At 45.0% G+C, this 20,776-nt stretch overlaps 1 protein-coding gene across 2 annotated transcripts in view; it reads left to right on the forward strand.

Annotated features, from left to right (window-relative positions):
- The first annotated feature begins 7,592 nt into the window (after positions 1-7,592).
- Positions 7,593-20,776, forward strand: part of LOC120516027 (protein asteroid homolog 1-like) — a 29,635-nt gene continuing 16,451 nt past the window's right edge. For both annotated transcript variants that reach the window (XM_039737453.1, XM_039737454.1), the window contains exons 1-2: positions 7,593-7,842; positions 10,454-11,770. In XM_039737453.1, coding sequence (XP_039593387.1) covers positions 10,475-11,770 — 1,296 coding nt within the window. In that variant the 5' untranslated portion in view covers positions 7,593-7,842; positions 10,454-10,474. The remainder of the gene's footprint in view (positions 7,843-10,453; positions 11,771-20,776) is intronic.

The following is a 20,776-nucleotide window of genomic DNA, read 5'->3' on the forward strand; positions in this document are numbered from 1 at the left end:
TTCCCAGTCACTGACTGGCGGCCAAGTCTACACTCTGCAGTTGCACCACTAAGTGCCCAACAAATCGCTGCTCATGCATTTTTTCTTCCGATCGCCCAATACTATTTCGTAAACTGGTTGGCCAAATCCCAAAATCAAGGAAAAGACCAGACATTGGCTGGTCAAATAACAGCGACGTTGGCTATTTCCCAATTTGGCCAGACACTTCCCACTTTGGCTGATTTGTGGTTTTGGCCGTAACATCTATGAAAACCTAAGCACTTCAACAAACGGACAAAAAAAATCGTATGACCGCCATCAGGATCCAAAACAGGCACCGTGACTTTCTTACACCCCCTGATTCATGAGGATTGTTCTAGAATGATAAGTTTGTGCTTTGCCAGTCTCAATTGAGTTCAATTTCAAAACAAGCCTGTGAATACAGTGAGCATGTATAAAAAAAAAGTTACAATTTCCCCTAATTCTCTGACGACGTGACTCATTAAATTAAATGCATGTGTGAAACATGTCACTTGCGATACCAGCCCACTTTTACATTTGGTTGATTTCTACCCTGTGCGTCAGCAGCTTTCACCTTCACGTCATTATGCGGACAGCGAGTGACGCTTGTGCCGTTGTACAGTCAGTTTGGCCCGTCCTACCTTAGTTCTAATCTTCTGTCAGATTTGGAAATCCCCTGCTTTCGACAAAAGACGATTCTGTTTGCCATTTTTGTTTCATTTCAGTCATGTGATTTCGTCTCACGTTTCGTATTAGCAGTATTTTGTATTGAGAAATTCCATACAACAGAGTTTTGTCTCATGCCTAATTGTGATCGATACCTGCCGGGCTTGCTCAAAATGTTCTACTGAGTAACTAAAGCCCACCAACACTGGACAGTAATGGCGAGTAATTTGGGACACATGGGTAGCCCATTAGAGTTTACACTTTCTAATCAACACGGTGACATACTGTGATTTAGATGCTTTCCTAGAGGCAAGTTTTTTGTACTTTTTTTTTCCCAATTGAGAACAAAATTAAAAGTTAAAGAAATTTTCACAAAGCAGATGTGGCACAGTTGTGCTTTCCGAGTTTTGATTTGTGTCTTTTGGTTTTTACCGCCGCCTGCTTGGGTTGGCCGAGGGTTTCTTTTCAGCACTGTTGAAAAGAATGAGCATATTAGAATTTTTACTAAACATTTCACCAAGTCTTTCATTTATTTAGCTTGACAACAGTGGATGAAACAATGAAAACTGTGGGAACGGAAAACTGTGAGTACACAAAAGCACTCGGAAAATGTTTGATACTTTTGTTTTTATCAGGGTACCAATAAATCGATTTAAACGTATAGCCAAGAGATGACTAATTGTGTTTGAAATAATGGAATCATTATAATTTCACATTCACTTATGACTGGAAAGCCCCATTTTCAGCAGCCATTTCTCCAGTGTCCTGATGGTCGACTCTCTTGGCTCATCCTTAATTATTTTACTTTATTACTATACTTTATTAATTCCCAACGGGAAATTCACATTAGTTTAAATGCTAACTGGTTCCACTGGTCAACAACAATTTTGTCCCACATTCACAACACGTTCTGTCAAACAGCATGCTATCTGATTTAGCTGTTGTACAAACTCCACATTATAAACTGTACTTAGCAAAGCTAAATGGGATACTGCAGTGTACCTGTTTTGACTAAAAATGGAGAGATGACACCACAACACTCCAGAGACGTGTGATACGCAAGATTGGCTGCCTATGAGTCAAAATATACACTGTGTATTAGGCAGAATGGGTTGGCTGGAATCCTGGCCAGTATGGATGGCACCTTACCTGGACAGAAGACCCTTTTAATGGAAGGATGTGGGGGTTAGTGGTACCTTACCTGGTCGGGAAGTCATTATAATGGATGAACGGGAGAGACTGCTTCCCAGGGCCAAGTGCTTCCCCAGTACACTGGGTGGCGACATCCCTCTGGCATGCATCCCATTTGGACATTTACAGGGCCGCATGGGAGTTGTAGTTCTGGTGGAGAGCCTTGTTGGGGTCCTCGAGTGGCATTAAGGGAAGCTGCTGGTGGCAGACTCTTCTACCATGGAGAGGCTCAGCCTGACCCGACAGTGCTTCCTGTGTCCATTGTGACAGCACTGGAAGTACTCCTGGGTCCGGTATAAAGGAGGCTGCTCCTCTTCACCCGGGTATCGGGAGTCAGAGATGGAGAGTAGTCAGATGAAGCTCAACTGCTGGGGAGAGGAGAAGGGCGGTCATACTGCCGAAGCATTTGTGGAAATAAATCTCTTTACTGGCATCAAAGAGGGTGTCTGTGCTATTGTGTGTACAACACCCCCTAGTGGGTCACGACTGTTATACGGTAAATGTTTTATTTCGGAGTAGGGGAGATTCACGCTAAAGTAATAATAGAAAGTACAATATGGTATCAACAGCTCAATCACCTGGTATACAAAAGACATGAGATGCAAGTGTGACATGCAGGCAGATAAAATAGATATAAAAGGCACTATATAATAGATAGATAGATAGATATTTTATTAATCCCAAGGGGAAATTCACATACTCCAGTAGCAGCATACTGATAAAGAACAATATTAAATTAAAGAGTGATAACAATGCAGGTATAACAGACAATAACTTGGAATTGAAGAGTCTCATAGTGTGGGGTCTCCTCAGTCTGTCAGTGGAGCAGGACGGTGACAGCAGTCTGTCACTGAAGCTGCTCCTCTGTCTGGAGATGATCCTGTTCAGTGGATGCAGTGGATTCTCCATGATTGACAGGAGTCTGCTCAGTGCCCGTCGCTCTGCCACGGATGTCAAACTGTTCATCTCTGTGCATACAATAGAGCCTGCCTTCCTCTCCAGTTTGTCCAGGTGTGAGGCGTCTCTCTTCTTTATGCTGCCTTCCCAGCACACCACTGCGTAAAGAGGGCGCTCAGCACAACCGTCTGATAGAACATCTGTAGCATCTTATTGCAGATGTTGAAGGACGCCAGCCTTCTAATGAAGTATAGTCGGCTCTGACCTTTCTTACACAGAACATCAGTATTGGCAGTCCAGTCCAGTTTATCATCCAGCTGCACTCCCAGGTATTTACAGGTCTGCACCCTCTGCACAGTCACCTCTGATGATCACGGGGTCCATGAGGGGCCTGGTCCTCCTAAATTTCACTACCAGTTCCTTAGTTTTGCTGGTGTTCAGGTGTAATTGGTTTGAGTCGCACCATTTAACAAAGTCCTTGATTAGGTTCCTATACTCCTCCTCCTGCCCACTCCTGATGCAGCCCACCATAGCAGTGTCGTCAGTGAACTTTTGCACGTGGCAGGACTCCGAGTTGTATTGGAAGTCTGATGTATGTTGGCTGAACAGGACCGGAGAAAGTCCAGTCCCCTGCGGCGCTCCTATGCTGCTGACCACAATGTCAGACCTGCAGTTCCCAAGACGCACATACTGAGGTCTGTCTGTAAGATAGTCCACGATCCATGCCGCCAGGTGTGAATCTACTGCCATCTCTGTCACCTTGTCACTAAGGAGCAGAGGTTGGATGGTGTTGAAGGTGCTAGAGAAGTCCAGGAACATAATTCTAACAGCACCACTGACTCTGTCCATTGGAACATTAGAACACTCTAGACGAGAACAGGCCATTCAGCCCAACAGCTCGCCAGTCCTATCCTCTTATTTCTTCCAAGAAAACATCAAGTCGAGTTTTGAAAGTCCCTAACGTCTGACTGTCCACCACACTACTTGGTCGCTTATTCCAAGTGTCTATCGTTCTTTGTGTAAAGAAAAACTTCCTAATGTTTGTGCGAAATTTACCCTTCACAAGTTTCCAACTGTGTCCCTGTGTTCTTGATGAGCTCATTTTAAAATGCAAGTCTCAATCCACTGTACTAATTCCCTTCAGAATTTTAAACACTTCAATCATGTCACCTCTTAATCTTCTTTTGCTTGAACTGTAGCCCTGAATCAGCCTAGTCGCTCTTGTCTGGACCTTTTCTAGTGCTGTTATGTCCTTTTTGTAGCCTGGAGACCAAAACTGCACACAGTACTCCAGATGAGGCCTCACCAGTGCATTATAAAGGTTGAGCATAACCTCCTGTGACTTGTACTCCACACATCAAGGCGCTATATAACCTGACATTCTGTTAGCCTTCTTAATGGCTTCTGAACACTGTTGGGAAGTTGATAGCTTGGAGTCCACTATGACTCCTAAATCCTTCTCATAAGGTGTACTCTCGATTTTCCGACTGCCCATTGTGTATTCAAACCTAATATTTTTACTTCCTATGTGTAATTCTTTACATTTACTGACATTAAATTTCATCTGCCACAAATCTGCCCAAGCCTGTCTGCTATCCAAGTCCTTCTGTAATGATATAACGGATTCCAAATTATCTGCTAATCCACCTATCTTGGTATCATCTGCAAACTTAACCAGCTTGTTACTTATATTCCTATCTAAATCATTTATATATATTAAAAATAGCAATGGCCCTAGCACTGCCCCCTGCTGGTCACCACTCTTAACATCGGCCAGTTCTGATGAGGTTCCTCGCACCATCACCCTCTGCTTCCTGTGTTTGAGCCAACTCTGCACCCATCTAAAAACATCACCCTGAACTGCCACTTCTTTTAACTTGATGCCCAACCTCTCATGTGGCACCTTATCAAATGCTTTCTGAAAGTCCAGATAAATAATATCATAAGCTCCACTTTGATCGTATCCTTTTGTTGCCTCCTCATAGAATTCCAACATGTTAGTAAAACACGACCTCCCTCTTCTGAACCCATGCTGACTGTTCAGAATAACTCCTGTCCTTGCCATGTGTTGCTCAATCTTATCCTTAATAATTCCTTCCATTAATTTTCCTGTGATGTTTCATGTTAAGCTTACTGGCCTATAGTTGCTCTGATCTGCCCTGTCACCCTTTTTATATAATGGGATGATATTTGCCATTTTCCAGTCCTTTGGAATCTCTCCAGTGTGCAGTGACTTCCTACAAATCTGTGTCAAGGGTTTATATCTGTACTCACTGGCCTCCTTAAGAACACGAGGATAAATATTATCTGGGCCTGGTGATTTGTTTGATTTCATCTTATTTAATCTGAGCAGCTCTTCTCTCTCTACAATTTCCAAATCCCTCAGTACCTCCTTAGTAGTCCCTGTTACTGCTCTGAGGTTATCCACTTGCTCACTTGTGAACACCTCAGAAAATGTAAGTTTAGGGCATCTGCTATTTCATTGTCTGTAGCTTTTAATTCCCCTTTACTATTCCTGATGAACTTGACCTCCTCCTTAACTGTTCTTTTACTACTAAAATACTGAAAGAATCTCTTGGGGTCTTCTTTCGCCTTATCTGCTATTTTCCTCTCCAACTGTCTTTTAGCCTCTCTGATATCCTTCTTAATGGTTGCCCTCATGTTCTCATACGCGCTACGGTTCTCTTTGCAGTCATTAGTCTTGTATGCCTTAGACAGCAGGTTTTTCCTTTGCAAGTGGAAGAGGGATCAGCGTAGCATGTAGATGATGGCATCCTCCGCTCCCACCTTCTCCTGGTATGCGAACTGCAGAGGGTCAAAGGCATGGCAGACCTGTGGCCTCAGGTGGTGAAGCAGCAGCCGCTCCATGGTCTTCATCACATGTGACATCAGAGCAACAGGCCAGAAGTCGTTCAGCTCACTAGAACATGATACCTTTAGGACTGGGGTGATACAAGATGTTTTCCAAAGCCTCAGGACTCTCCCCTGTTCCAGGCTCAGGTTGAAGATGCGCTGTAGAGGACTCCCCAGTTCCAGCACACAGGCCTTCAGCAGTCGTGGCGATACTCCATCTGGACCTGCTGCTTTGCTGGCACAAAGTCTCCTCAGCTCTCTGCTTACCTGGGCTGCTGTAATTGTGGGTGGGGGTGTCTCTCCTATGCTGGTATCAGCAGAAGGATGGGTGGGTGGAGGGTGTGCAGTACTCAGAGGTGAGAGTGGGTTAGGGTGGTCAAACCTGTTAATGAAGATGTTCATCTGGTTTGCTCTCTCCACGTCTCTCTCGATGGTGGCACCCCGCTTCGAGCTGCAGCCAGTGGTGATCTTCATCCCATCCCACACTTCCTTCATTCTGTTATTCTGCACCTTCTGCTCCAGCTTTCTCCTGTACTGCTCCTTTGCCGCTCTGAGCTGGACCTTTAAAAGCCCTTTTCTTGTGGTTCAAAAGGCCTTTGATGTCACTTGTAACCCATGGCTTGTTGTTAACATAGCAGCGTACTGTTCTTACTGGATCTACAATGTCCATACAGAAGTTGATGTAGTCAGTAGTGCAGTCAACAACCTCCTCAATGTTCTCGCTATGTGACCCCTGCAGGATATCCCAGTCTCTCACTTCCTGAATGAGCGTGTGGTTGTAGGTAGCGCCGTCACTCTTGGTTTGTAGTGAGAGCTGTTGTGTTTGCTACATCTGTAATGTCCTGATCAGGATTCCTGAGGTCTGTTATAACCTTACGGGACCACAGACAAGTATGCGGTCAGACTTTACCCGAACCGACGCTATATTTGACTCAGAACTGCATTAGGTCACAATTTTTTTTCTTTCAGGCTTAGTTTTCTTGTGGCATCACCTTCCTATTTTCATCATTTAGTGTCATTGCTAGGCAAAAAATATTACGTTAAAAAAATGTCATAGTAGTTAAAATCTGATAAATATGTTGTGACATTGCGGCGTACGCTTTGACAGGCTGGACTGGACTCAGAACACAGAGGAGCTGTAGAGGAAAAGTCAAAGCAGACTCTTTTGTCTTTGACGAGTGTGTTCCTTTAATGTGGAAGGTGACATTCCTTCACTTCTTCTACAACTCTGTGATGGCCAGTGTGGTGTGTTTGGCCAGTAACATCACATCACGAGAGACCCACCAAATGATGAAGCTGATTTCAAGGGCAGGCTCAGTTATGGGATGCCTTCTGGACCTGCTGGAGGTCGTAGCAAAGGAGAGAGTGAAGACAAAACCGAGTGCCATTATGAACAATGCGGCACATCCTCTCTGTGACACACCAACTGGGAGGACTGGCAGCCAACGAATCATTCAGCAGAAGTGTGTCAAGCAACATGATGGGAGCCTCCTTTATAGCGCCTCACTGGAACTAGGGGTTCATTTTTTGATTCTTTAATTTACGCTAATTATGTTAGTGTTCCTTTTGTTGATTATGTGCATCGTTCTTTGCTTTGGATCTTGTTTATATGCTGACTTTGTGTTCAGATGTGCTTCTTGGATTTTTTTGACTTTTTGAGACGGCGCATTGTCGTGATAATAAATCTTCTTCATTTTAAAGACTCTGTGTTTGCCCTTATTACTAGCCAGGGTTTGACAGTGATATTCCCCTCTAGTGGGCATTTTTGGCAGTTATTGGGAATTGTGTATTAGGAGTCCCCAAAGCACACAACGGTTGTTTGTTATATTATTATTCATGGATCCCCTGGGGACAAATAAAGTTCTCTCCATCTGTTCGAGCTGCTGACTAGCTGTGCACGTTGCATCTCTTTTTGTTAGTCATTTGTACAAAAATGCAAGCATTACAATAATTATGAGCCACTACTAACCCTCCTCTATTCTGGTTCTCGTCTTGTCACCCTGCTGTGCCCACTTGGTGTCACCTGCTCTTCTTCCAACCTGCCATGGAAATAAAAAACAAACAAAAAACAAAACCCTGAGGCTGAGGCGGGGACGTATCGGGTGTTTCACGAGAAACGAAAACGAAAGTCGCTTCTGAGAGTACAAAAGAGCGGCGGCGGGCTCTGCCCTCATTCTACCGACAGACTTGAAGGTGCTGGTGAAGAAAGGAAGGCGAGCCTGCTGCCGAGAAATTGTGAGTATCGTGTGTGAAGTCTGACCTTGGAGGACTGTCATGAAAAAGGAGCAGAGGGGGACCGGTGGCCCTGCCCTCACCCGGGGGACACTTGGGCGTGGCTTGTTTGCGAAGGACAGAGACACAAACCCTCCTTCCTTTCCCTCCAAATCTGAGGCCATGGTCCTCTGTAGGTTAAAATAGGTTAAAGGTGGACTGCCCTCTCCGAGTGGGAGGTGAGTTCCTGCCTCAAGTGGAGAAGTTTAAGCATCTTGAGGTCTTGTTCACGAGTGAGAGGAAAAGGGATGGTGAGATCGACAGAAGAACCGGAGCAGTGAGTGGGGTTATGCGGCCATTATACTGATCTGTAGTGGTGAAGAAGGAGCCGAGTCAGAAGGTGAAGCTCTTGATGTACCAGTCAGTCTACGTCCCTACCCTTACCTCTGGTCACAAGCCTTCGGTAACAACCAAACGAATGAGCTTTGTCTGCTGGGTGGCTGGGCTCTCCCTTAGGTATAGGCAGAGAAGTGGAGACACCCAGGAGAAACTCGAAGTAGACCCGCTGATTCTTCACATTGTGAGGGGGTTTGGAAATCTGATAAGGATATCTGCTGGACGCCTCCCTGTTTGGGGTTTTATGGGCACAATCGGCTAGAAGGAGACCCCGGGGAAGACCCAGGGTTCACTGGGTGGATTACATCTATCAGATGGCCTGGTAACATCTTAGGATCCCACAGTATGAGTTGGTAAATGTGGCTTGGGAAAGGGACATATGGGCCTCACTGGTGAGACTGTTCCTCTGTTCCCCCTGTGACCTAGCTTCCGGTAATCTGAAAATGGATGGACGTCTGTGATACCCATGGAAGTCTGAGGCTCCATGCACACTAAACAAAATAAATCTTAAAGGGTCTATCAAGTGCAAAGAGACAAGGAGAAGTTGCTGAGCCCCCTTCACAATGTTCACCATGATAAAGGAATTCCCAATAAGCGTGGGTCATCAACTCACACTCGTTAAGTATTTGAAGTTTGGTCACGCCGCCTATCGCTACTACCAACTGGATGGTTTAGTGAGGTCCTCATATCAGCCTGCTGTGGTCATTCATGGCCAGCTGCCTGAGCACTTAGAAGACATTCAGACTTCACTGTAGATGAAGTTGTAACAAGATGAACAGAGGCAAACCTGCAGAAGTATCATTGTTGAACTTCAAGGGGTGAATGCTGGGGGCTGGCACATCCACCCAACCCCATCTCCCCCTTTAATCACCTACCAAAAGAGCTGGTGTCCTGCTGGAACCCTAACACTCTTACCACAAAGGAAATGATTTTTTATATCTGCTGGGTTTTGCAGAAACGTAATTCCCATGGATAATTTGGCTGATGTAGATTATATCGGCAAATTTACCTCTGGAAACATCTATCTATTATATAGTGCCTTTCATATCTATCTATCTAACTATTATATAGTGCCTTTCATATCTATCTATCTATCTATTATATAGTGCCTTTCATATCTATCTATCTATTATTTTATAGTGCCTTTTTTATCTATCTATCGATGCCACCATTTTGAGCTCTTGTGTTGTTGACGATGGTTCTCAGATGCTACTCCGTTACAACAGTAACTTATGACATGTGATGTCATTGTGTCATCCCTATTCAAGTTGGTGGCATGCTATCCACCTTCTTTAACTCTAATCTTTAAGTCAAGTCCCACTGTGTCTGTCTGGTCCAAAGGACTTTGTTGACACCAAGTGTGTTCAGATTCTGTCCGATGGTCTCCTGAGGGCGTTGTTTTTTTTTTTGTTTTTTTTTTTTGTCAAGATAGACCTCTATTTTGGTCCATTGGGTTTCTTCTGGTCCTCATGCAGAAGAAATTCTCTGATTCATTGCATTTTGCCCACCACATTGTCTATTGGTCTGGAGTCCATTTCCTGGTTTCACATCTGCTACTTCGTTTTTCAACTGGTATGCGACACACCCAAGCTTGAGGAACTAAACTTCAGTTTCCACAGTGATCAGCACTTCTGTTCAGTCCTCTAGGGGTGGATTTGGGTGTGTGTGTTTCATGGTAGTTCTGGAGTGGCAGCAACTGTTTAGCGGGCACTGTACCAGTCAATGGTGGTGTTGAAGAGGGAGCTGAGTCAACAGATGTGACTCTCGGTGTACCTCCCCATCCTCCCCTATGGTCATGAGCTGTGCAGTAATGGCTGAAAGTACAATATTAGAAATGAGGTTCTTTCACAATGTGCTTGAGCTGACACTCCATGATAAGTTGAGAAGTTCAAAGTGGAGTCGCAGCTCCTCTGGATTGAGAAGATCCAGTTGTGGTGGTCCAGGCATGTCATAAGGATGCTCCCTGGACGGCTCCCCCTAGAGCTGCTCCAGACCCTGCGGCAGACTCGGGACACGCTGGAGGGTTTTGTATCTTCTCAGCTGGCTTGGGAATGCCTGGCAGTTCCCTAGGATGAGATCTGTTGTCCGAAACAGGGACTGTGACCATAACCAGGAGCAGAGATTCATGAGATGAGATGTTTTGAGCTTCTTCCCAAGCTTGTTCCTCCTCTTGTCACACCATAATAGTTTTGGAAGACGATTACATGAATAAATCCTTGATGTTCTTTGTGTTTAACAGCTCATCACACATCGTGACAAAATGGGAGTTCAAGGATTATGGGGTTACGCTGATCAAAGGCCAGAATTTTTCAGAGATGTAAAGCTGATGAACACCAAGATTATCATTGATGGCAACAACTTTTATTTTAAATTTTACCACAACTCGTGTCTCGATGAGCGACACGGAGGAGATTACGACTTGTACGCGGAGGCTTTAAAGAGGTTTTTCCAAACTCTGTCCTCCTGCAACATTCAACCGTACGTTGTTCTGGATGGCTGCTGCAACCACACTGACCAGAAATTAGAAACGACTAAACTGCGGGCCGAAGGGCACATCAAAAGTGCACATGACCTCTCAATGGGGCACAAAGGTAGGCTACTGCCACTGCTGTCGAGGAATGTCTTCATTCAGGTCTTATCGAAACTTGGGGTTCCGTTGGTCCAGTGCTTGTTGGAAGCGGACACGGAGATCGCTGCCTTGGCCAATCAATGGAATTGTCCGGTCTTGTCAACAGACACGGATTTTTTCATCTTTGACCTCAAGGGAGGATTTTGTCCCCTGACCCAGTTTAGGTGGGAGAGCGCCTCACAGGGGCACATCCCGGCTCGGTGTTATTTCATCGAAAATTTTTGTGCTCATTTCAATGGAATGAATAAGGATCTCCTTCCTCTGTTTGCTGTGATCCATGGCAATGATTATTCCGATATGAAAATGATGTATCGCTTTGTCCGTCACGTGGCCTCCAGTAGCCACACGTCGGCATATAGAGGGAAGAAGCAGGCCATTATCCATAGCCTTCTGACATGGCTGTCACCGTTGCATAACCTAAAAGTCGCCATGGAGAACGTGCTGAATGTTCTGCCTGTCTCTGACAGAGGAGTGGCGCAAGAATATCTCTCCTCCCAAATGCAGGTGTATAAAATACCGGAAAGAAATCTGTCAGGTTTTTTCACAAGCGGGGCGTCTACGACCGATGACATCCAGCTGAGATCACTGGTGCTGCACTGGGCTCTCGGCGCATTAGAGAAAGCACAGCTGCCTAAAACGGTCGTCGATCTTTTAGTTCTGCAACGGGTTTTCCTGATTCCTCAAGTCGAGAACTCCGAGCGGCCGAACGCCCACACGTGCGCCTTGCCAATCAGGAGAGCTTTTTATGGGATGATTTTAAATGGGCGACGGCACTCGTCGACGAGTGGCCCTGGTGGTGATGGAGTGGAGGCTGCACCGTGTGTCGTGGAAGAATACGGCAGAGAGAAACGAAACCTCACGATGAGCCGTGTGGAAGCAACACCGCCACATTCAGCGAAAGGCGTTTCACTGGAGCAAATCGAGAAGGTAAGGACTCTCTTTGGAATTTCTTCTGGCTTCATTGGTGCTTTCTCTGGTGTGTTTTCACGCATTGTGGGTAACCTAAAAGTTGATAAATATTTTGTATGTTTTTATTCGTAATTGTAATTTTAGTGTCTCATTAGACTTGGCGTTCCTTCATGTCTAGCTATCCCTAACCCTGGACCCTCTCTGTCTGTGTCTTTAGGACTGACTCAGGATGTGAACTTTATTGTAGGTTTTCTGGGGTCTGTGCCTTGAACCGGTGTGGCATGGCGGATTCAGTTTAAGATATTCTATAAGCCAAACCCCACAGGAAGGCCTTAAGGGCTCGCGATCAGAACACGTTCACACACACACATCATGGCTGCCACGCGTTCCCAGCGTTCATTTGACGCGTCCTCTGAGCAGGTCCTCAGAAATGAGCACAATGCGTGCGCGAGTTGCAGTACCAGCAAAAAGTCGGGGGGCGCAGTGTGCTAAAAGTCAGGACGTGACGCCAGAGTCTCTGTTTACTATCGACGTGTGACAGAAAGCCGCTCTGAGGATCGATGTGCGCGCTTCGATGTTTGATGAACGGTTCGATGTGGTGAAGCAAAATGCCGACATACAAATGCATTCGTGGTGCTTTTATACTCCAGCGTCGCGTATTCCCCATCGTGATGACACGATACATTTTAAAGGTCTCACGTACCATCTTCTGTGCCGTCATCAGAATGTACAGCAGCGTATTTGAGCCCCAGAGAAAAAAATTAAGGACTATGTTGGGATAAAAGTGGAAATTTCAGCTTAAATCTCGAAATGTCCTCTTTAACCTCGTAGTTTACTTTATCTTTAAAGCAGACCGTCGTAAACGTCATCTTAAAACCGACCCAGTTGTTAATCGCTACCTGCTTCTGGGGCTTCCTCCTGACCTGACGGCAGCAATCGCCACGTTAACAGAACACGTCCCATTTCTGATATTCCAGCTCTCCGCACATTTAGAATAATTCGATTTATAGTTGATGTCATGATGAAGTGCGTTGAAGTGCGTATGTTACATTTTACAGATAAGTCGTTCATTTCATTCGTGGTCTGCCTCTGCTCTTATGTTCCCTGCCTGGAGTTTGCGTGTTTTCCTGCTGGGTTTCCACACTGGGCTCCGGTTTCCTTCCAAAGACACGAAGGTTTGGGGATTTGGGGACATTAAAATGATGCCAATGTGTATGTCTGTGTGTACTTGTGTTCACCTTGCGATGAGCTGATGCCCCGGCCAGGGATTGTTTCTGCTTTATGCCCAATGCTTGCTGGAATGGACACATCCCTGGATTGATGGATTTAATTATTAAACGTCCTTTTCAGATACATTGTGCCAAGGTGTCATCGGAATTTAACGGATGTTCCAGGCAATTCACAGCACAGCGAAGCCGAACCTGTTCCCACCGTGACGATATCTCACACTGCCACCTGGTGGAATCTTCTAGATTTACGTTAAGTACGCGTGCGAGTATAAACAGTACACCGCTTGCGTAGCACTAGCGTCCACTGGAGCAGGCGTCACATCGTGTGAAGTATAAACCTGGCTTTAGACCACCTAGCTGGCAACCAATGGGGGGCATTCTACAGTATAAGGCCATCCACTACCAGAGGGCAGCTGTGAAAAGGCAGCGTGCGCCCCCATTGGTCTGAGGTATGGCTGTTTGGGATTGGTTTGGAAGCAGAGGCCATTCTGTATCATGACGTCCTATTGGTTGAAGGATTTGGATAGGAATGTATAACGTTGGCCGCTTTACTCCTCCCTTCCTCTCTCACTCACTCACGCCGTGGCCATGAAGAGAACACAATGAGGGGCTGAGCTCGGCAGACATATTGAGACAGGCGTGCGGCCCGTCCTGAAGAAAGCTGACTGGAAATGATGACTTGACCGGAGACATCTGAGTAACTACAAGTGTGTGTGTGTCGCCTGAAACTACACATCAGCATTCATTCATCAGGTTGTATGGTTATGGTCTGCCAATATTCACATGTGCTTTGCTGCATTATTATTATTTTTATGAATATTATCAATAACCCATTGTTAGATTGTGTAACTTAACCCCTGCTTGTCCTTTTACTCTCTCATATTATAGATTTAGAAGGGACGATGAGGAGGAGTGCTAAAGTACAATACTTTACAAAGCGTACGATCGGAGGCATTGTGATAAAGGCTAAACAATGAAAACAAGAGAAGGGCAAAGTAGAGTCACATAGGGAGGACTCTGCCAAGGAAAACCAGCGGCCAGTGTGCTCCACTCGTACCCTTTGTTTTGTCGTAGTTGGGTCATAAGCATTGACGTCCGGCGATTCAGAGGCTGAAGCCTACAGTCTTTGTGTCTATCATATACATACATGATCTATTGTGCCAAGTCCTTGATATTTCTCTCCATTATATACGCCGCTGGTCATAGTCATCTCATGCACCTGCCTGATTTTGTTTGAACAATTATTACACACTTTCTGTAAATCCAATAAACTTCATTTCACTTCTCAAATATCACTGTGTGTGTCTCCTGTATGATAGATTTAACTGACATTTGTGATCGTAACAACCAACGATTTATACAGGAAAATAACGACTATTCACAAGGTTGTCCAAACTTTTGCATCCCACTGTATGGTTTTTACTTTGCAGATTTTCACCTTTCGCGGGGGGCTTTGGAACGCAACCCCCGTGATCGAGGAGGGATCACTGTATAATAAAAATAGCAGCGGCCCCAGCACTGCCCCCTGCTGGCCACCACTCTTAATTCAGATGACGTTCCTCACCCCATCACCCCCTGCTTCCTGTGCCTGAGCCAATTCTGCCCCCACACCCTGAACTGCCACTTTTTTAAGTTGGATGCCCACCCTCTCACGTGGCACCTCATCAAACACTTTCTGAAAGTCCAGATTAATAAGATCATCTACATGTCTCTGAGTGTCTGCTTTTGTTGTCTTCCTCATAAAATTCCAGCTTGTTGGTAAAACCCGACCTCCTCGTCTGAAGCCAACGCCAACTGCTCCCTAACACTTCTGTTCTTGCCGTTTTGTTGCTCGATCTTCTCCTTATTAATTCTTTCCATTCATTTCCCTGTAATGCACACTAAGTCTTCCTGACCCGCCTGATCTCCCTTTTCATATCACGGAATAATATTTTCAATTTGGTAACCGACTCCTAACTTCCCACTTTGTGATTTTACTTCCCAGTGTTAACGTCTCAGCTCTGCTGATATTCTCGTAATTTAGGTTAACGGCTCCTGCTGATTTACGGTTTTCACTTGGGGTTTTGTTTTTGATAGTGACATATCCATATTCTGTTTCTTTTTTGCTCCAGTTTCCTTGAAAAACCCGCACGTCTTCCAGTTTATTTTGAAGAATGTCTGCAGTTTCTCACAATCCACAGTGCCAGTCGATATTATGAAGAGGACAGCTGCAATTTTAAAAAAAAAAAGAAAAAAGCAGGCAGTTTGAGGGTCCACTTTGAATATTTGTGCCTGGCATGGCGAGATGGACTGGCAGACCATCCTGGGTCGCCTCCTGCTTTGCTGCCAGTGTAGACGCCGCCTGCCCTGAATTTAATAAGCAGGTTCACAAAACGATGAATGGGTGTGATGTGACTTGGGGGCCCCAGGAGACGTCACAATCAAAGACGTAACACCAACCAGGGGCTCATTCAAAATAAAACAAGCTCGATTTTAGTCATTTCAAACTTGCAAAAATGTGTTTTGTTAAACTGAGTGACTGGAGAGCTGCCCGAGTTTCAGCTCTTAACGTGTTTTGTCTTTTCTGTGGCCACACAGCTTTCGGAGCGTTAACTGGAACCCCACATGGACGCTCTTTTTGAATGATGGCGTATCTAAATAGCTAAAATTCTTTTCGCGTTTGAAACGGAAATTACATGCGACCACAGAACGTATTATAATACACGATCACAGGAAGTAATCACTTCATTTGTGGACGCCAGTTTTTATATCGTCTTTATGAATTGTTATTATTCGTGTGAGAGTTATTTTACTGATATTGAAAAGAAGTAAAAATGCGAAATTACGTCAAAATTACCTATGACCACAGAACATATAATACACTGCGTGCATATGACCGGAAACAGTGTGTGCTTCTTATGTCATTCAAATTCTCTTATCGAAATGTTTTACTGTTTAATAGTTTAGTTTTGAGTTGAGATTTAAAGATGGAGAAAGAGGAGCAAACTCAGAGAGACTGAGGAAGAGCGGCCTGAACACTGAAGGAGAGTGGAGAGTCTGGTGTGTGGGACAGTAAGGAGACCTGAGAGAGCGACGAGGAGTGTATGGAGCGGAGTGAGGTAGAGGAGGGCCAAAGGTCATGTAGGACTTTGAAGGAGTGAAGCAGAATCGTGAATTTAACCCTTGATGGAACCAGTGAAGGTGGGAGAGAACTGGGGAGACGTGAGCAGAACGCTTTGTGTGGCTGCCGAGTTCTGAACGTACTGGAGCCTCCGTGTAGATTGTGCAGGGCGGCCGATGAAGAGGGAATTCCAGTAATCAACACGAGACGTTATGAGACAATGAACCAGAGTCTGAGCTTCATTAAAGGACAGAAATGGACGGCGGCGAGCAACGTGACGGAGATGACGGATTGAAATTTTAGACAGAGACCTAATGTGAAGCTCAAAGTTAAGTGATGAATCAAACAAAACACCGAGGTGTCTGACGACAGGAGCAGGTTTGACATCAGAGAAGTCGGAGGCCTTAGAGAGCAGAGAGTTTGGGCCGACCAGGAACACTTCATTAAGTTGCAGAAAGGGATTTTCCATCCATAGCTTAAGATCAGTGAAGCTGTCAGTGAGTATGCTGGGAGGCGAGTCGTCCTAAGATATAACTGAATATCGTCAGGCCACGTCTGCGAATAATCTGAGCCAAAGGAAGGATATAAAGCAGAAAGAGTGATGGCCCAAGGACTGAACCCTGAAGGACACCACGCGACATACATGTGAGGTGAAGCTGAGTGTGCCAAACTGCTGCCTATTCGAATGATATGATGTGAACCATTGAAAAGCCCCACAGAAGAGAGACATGACAGGACGATTTCATGACTAACAGAGTCAAATGCTGCACTTAAGTCAAGAAGGAGGAGAATATGAAGTGAACCGCAACCAGCAGACCGGAGGAGATCATCAACTACACGGAGAAGAGCCGACTCAGTGCTGTGCTGAGTACGAATGCCAGACTGAAAAGGCTCAGAGAGTGCATTGTCTACAAGAAAGACATGAAGTTGTGTAGCAACCACGCGTTCCATCACCTTAGCCATAAAAAAAGGAATACGAACACATCAAAGGTCTAAAGGCCTACCTGGGGAAGTACAGTGGAGTGCCAAGGTATTCAATCTCCTTGAAAGTCATCCTGGATTTCTGCATGACAGAAGATTTGTCCACTTATTTATCCATTCAGTATTTTTAATGTGCTGTGGCAACACATTTGCAAAGTCCAAATCAACCATTTTCTGTATTTAATTGAAGAAGCTAAACTGCACAGTTTGTGTTTGCAGACGTATTCAAGCCTCTCACATTCCTACTTTGTCGAGACCCCTTTTGCTGCAGTAACAGCCTTCGTTATATTGGTTATGCAAGTGTGTCCCAGTTCTGCACATTGGGATTCTTCCCCCTTCTTGACAGAATTTCTCGAGACCCTCCAGTTGGGTGGGCTGGCACCTCTGGACAGCAGTTTTCAAAGAGTGCCACAGATTCTTAATCGGGTGAAGATCAGGGCCATTCCAAAACGTTCACGTTTCAATGTTTGAGCCACTCGAGTGTCACTTTGGCCTTCTGCTCAGGGCCATTGTCACGTTGACAGATGAATCTTCTCCCAAGCGGTATCCAGCAGAGGGCGCGCTTTCTCCCTGGAATGTGTTTCTTGTTTGACTGGAAATCAAATCCTGCACTTTTTGTACCCGGTGGAAAATTATTTAGTAATGATATAATAATGAGTTAGAGAGAAATGGTACAAAAGACCTATGTATTTAATTTGCTTTAACGGCTCACATTCATTCGCAGAAATTGAATTCATAACCTTGTATACTTACTTACATGTTTAGACCGGAGAGAAGCATTGGGACATCACAGCCAAGTGGGAGAATGCGGACACAAAGACATCCAATCCAGTAGCAATGAATGTTAGTGGCATAGTGACGCTTCTGACATCGTGCTGGAACTTCGTCATTATAAACACTCGCATAATTACATATTCAGACTGGCAGGTCATTAATACCTTCATACACACTGGGTTCTGTAACCATATTTATTAAGCAGACGTCAGCACTTCCCAAAACAACCTGCTTGTGTCCTTCACGTTTTCTGCCCGTCTTCCTAGCCTGACACACAGCTGTCATTTGTCAATCTGCCTGGCTGTCTCATTCTCTCTCTCTCTGTCGGCTGAATTGCTCGGATTTATGAAGTAAATTTCACAAATCCGGGTCCTCCCTGCATGGAGTTTGCATGTGTCTGCGTGGGTTTCCTCCCACAATCCAAAGACATGCAGGTTAGGTGGATTGGCGATTCTAAATTGGCCCTAGTGTGTGCTTGGTGTGTGGGTGTGTGTGGGTGTGTGTCCTGCGGTGGGTTGGCACCCTGCCCAGGATTGGTTCCTGCCTTGTGCCCTGTGTTGGCTGGGATTGGCTCCAGCAGACCCCCGTGACCCTGTATTCGGATTCAGCGGGTTAGAAAATGGATGGATGGATGGATTTCACAAATCTTCTTGCTACATGAGCTGACTGCAGTATCGTGTGGTATTTATGTCCATCCATTGTACCTTCTACTCTGACGAGATTCCCAGTCCCAGCACATGAAAAGCACCTCCATAGCAAGATGCTGCCACCACCACCACCACCACATGTCACTGTAGGTGTGGCATTTCTTGAGGTCTGGCCAGTGTTAGTTTTATGTCACACACACACACACCTTTTTGAACCAAAAAATTCTATTTTGGTCTCATCTGACCGCAAAACCTTCTCCGGCATGTTAACCGGGTCCTTCTCATGCTTTGTAGTAAATGCCATAAATGCTGTTAGGTGGATCTTCTTAAGGAATGGCTTCTTTCGTGACTCCCCCTTTTTAGTTGACGTCCTACTCTGATTTTAAGTTTTGGTGGACGGCCTGTTCTAGTTAGAGTCCAGTGTTGTGGATGAACGAGTTCAAGAGTGCGTTCATTTTTCTAAAAACGGTGAACTTAACGTTACGTGTTTGTAACGTCAAGTGACGAACTTGAACGTGAGCTCATTCTGGATCGGGTTTAGGTGCACATTATGTGATGAGGGTAGGGGTGGAGCCGGAGCCGAATACGGTATTTGGATAAGCACAAATAGTGGATTTTTACAAATATTTATTTCATATGAATTTTTTGCCATTTATTTGTATTCAGGAAAAAAAATAACGTCAAATCAAATCGGCGCTGTCTGTGTCTGCCTGCTTGTGAACTTATGCTGCACCCCTGCTGATACGAGCACGCAGTGAAGTTCCGCTTTTAGGAAAACGCTGGACTTCGCAAGGCCACTTTATATTTTTCTCCGTTGGACATGCAATATCTGATGCAGATTTTGACCGGCAGCGTAATAAGTTACTTCACCTACACGTTGGCTCCACAGTCACCATTTGTGTCACACAGTTAGGAACAGAGCAGTCGTTTATATGGATACTTGCATCGATTTCATTTCTTTTTTAACTGGGAGGATATTAGCATATATGGTGTCACAAACAAACAACCATCAAACATTGAGAAGGTTTGGGGCAGCCACTCATATAATTGTTCCCAGCTGTAAAACTGATTCGATAGCAAAGAGTCCAAAACAAAACTCATTCTCTTTAAAGGCCAGTACAGGAAGTGATGTCATCAATACCGGAACCGGAAGTGATGTCATTGGCTGCCCCCGAGCCGGGTGGGATTTCCCTAGAATGGTCTGCAAAAGATTGACAGGGAAAATTAGTGCACTTCGCCACCCCCTGGTCTGGCATGGAATTACCTGCATTCAAGCCTTTTAGCTGTCCCCTAAACACACGTGTGTGACAATGGTTATAAGTGTTTGTTACTGGGTGTAACTCAATAAAGTGTATTTAAATAAAAAAAGTCTTCATAATTATGCTATTTTATTCAAGAACACTTTAACAGCCTAATGTAAGGCATGCAAAACTGAAACAAGTAAACTCACGGGTCATTTATTAAAAAATACAAAATGAACTGAATGTGAACTGGTTCAAAATTATTAATTTGAATCTCTGTGAAAAGAACTTTGAGCGGGTTCTTGGGAGGTGTGTGAACTTGCACAACACCTTCAGAGTCGGGGGGCTGTGATGAACCTTCCACTTTCTGATTCTGATGGACCCAGCAGTGCTTGACGGGACATTCAAGGTCTTTGATGCTTTCTGTCGTCATTTCCTGCTTTGTGCATTTCAACGACTTTGTTTCTCACATCTGCCGATGCTCCTTTGTCTTCATTGTGGCAGTGATTGTCCCACAAAGACTTTGGCCTCACAAAAGGGGGCTTTTTATATCCAGAACATCATTATATTTCATTATAACTGTCACCTCTGTGTTATTTGTGACTCATTTGTCACTTGTGTAAACCTTTTTCATAAACTGGTTTATTTGAACTTTGGAAATGTGTCGTTACAGCATAAGAGTTCACATTCAAAATTACGAATCTTTTGTCACGCAGAAAATCAGGGGATTGAATACTTTTGCACATCACTGTAATCAGTGACCTTAAATACTGGAGACACAGACAGCGGCAGATCTTCAACCAGAGAAAAAGGAGATCTGTATGTCAGGGAAGGACATCCTGGGATCGGTGTGGGGAAAACGAGGAGGCCTGTCTGCCTCCATGATGTCTTAATGCGTTGTAATGTCTCCAAGACACGGACACGTGGAGGCTGTGTTTGTACGTTGGCTTTGAGGAGGAGCCTGCTGGATGCTGGAGGCGCTCGCTCGTCTGTCGTATCCATTGGCCGTTAGACTCTTCACTAGTGGGACAGCATTTCTGGGAGTAACAGGT

Source organism: Polypterus senegalus, chromosome 15, assembly GCF_016835505.1.
Source record: "Polypterus senegalus isolate Bchr_013 chromosome 15, ASM1683550v1, whole genome shotgun sequence".
In the NCBI taxonomy this organism is placed as follows: domain Eukaryota; kingdom Metazoa; phylum Chordata; class Cladistia; order Polypteriformes; family Polypteridae; genus Polypterus; species Polypterus senegalus.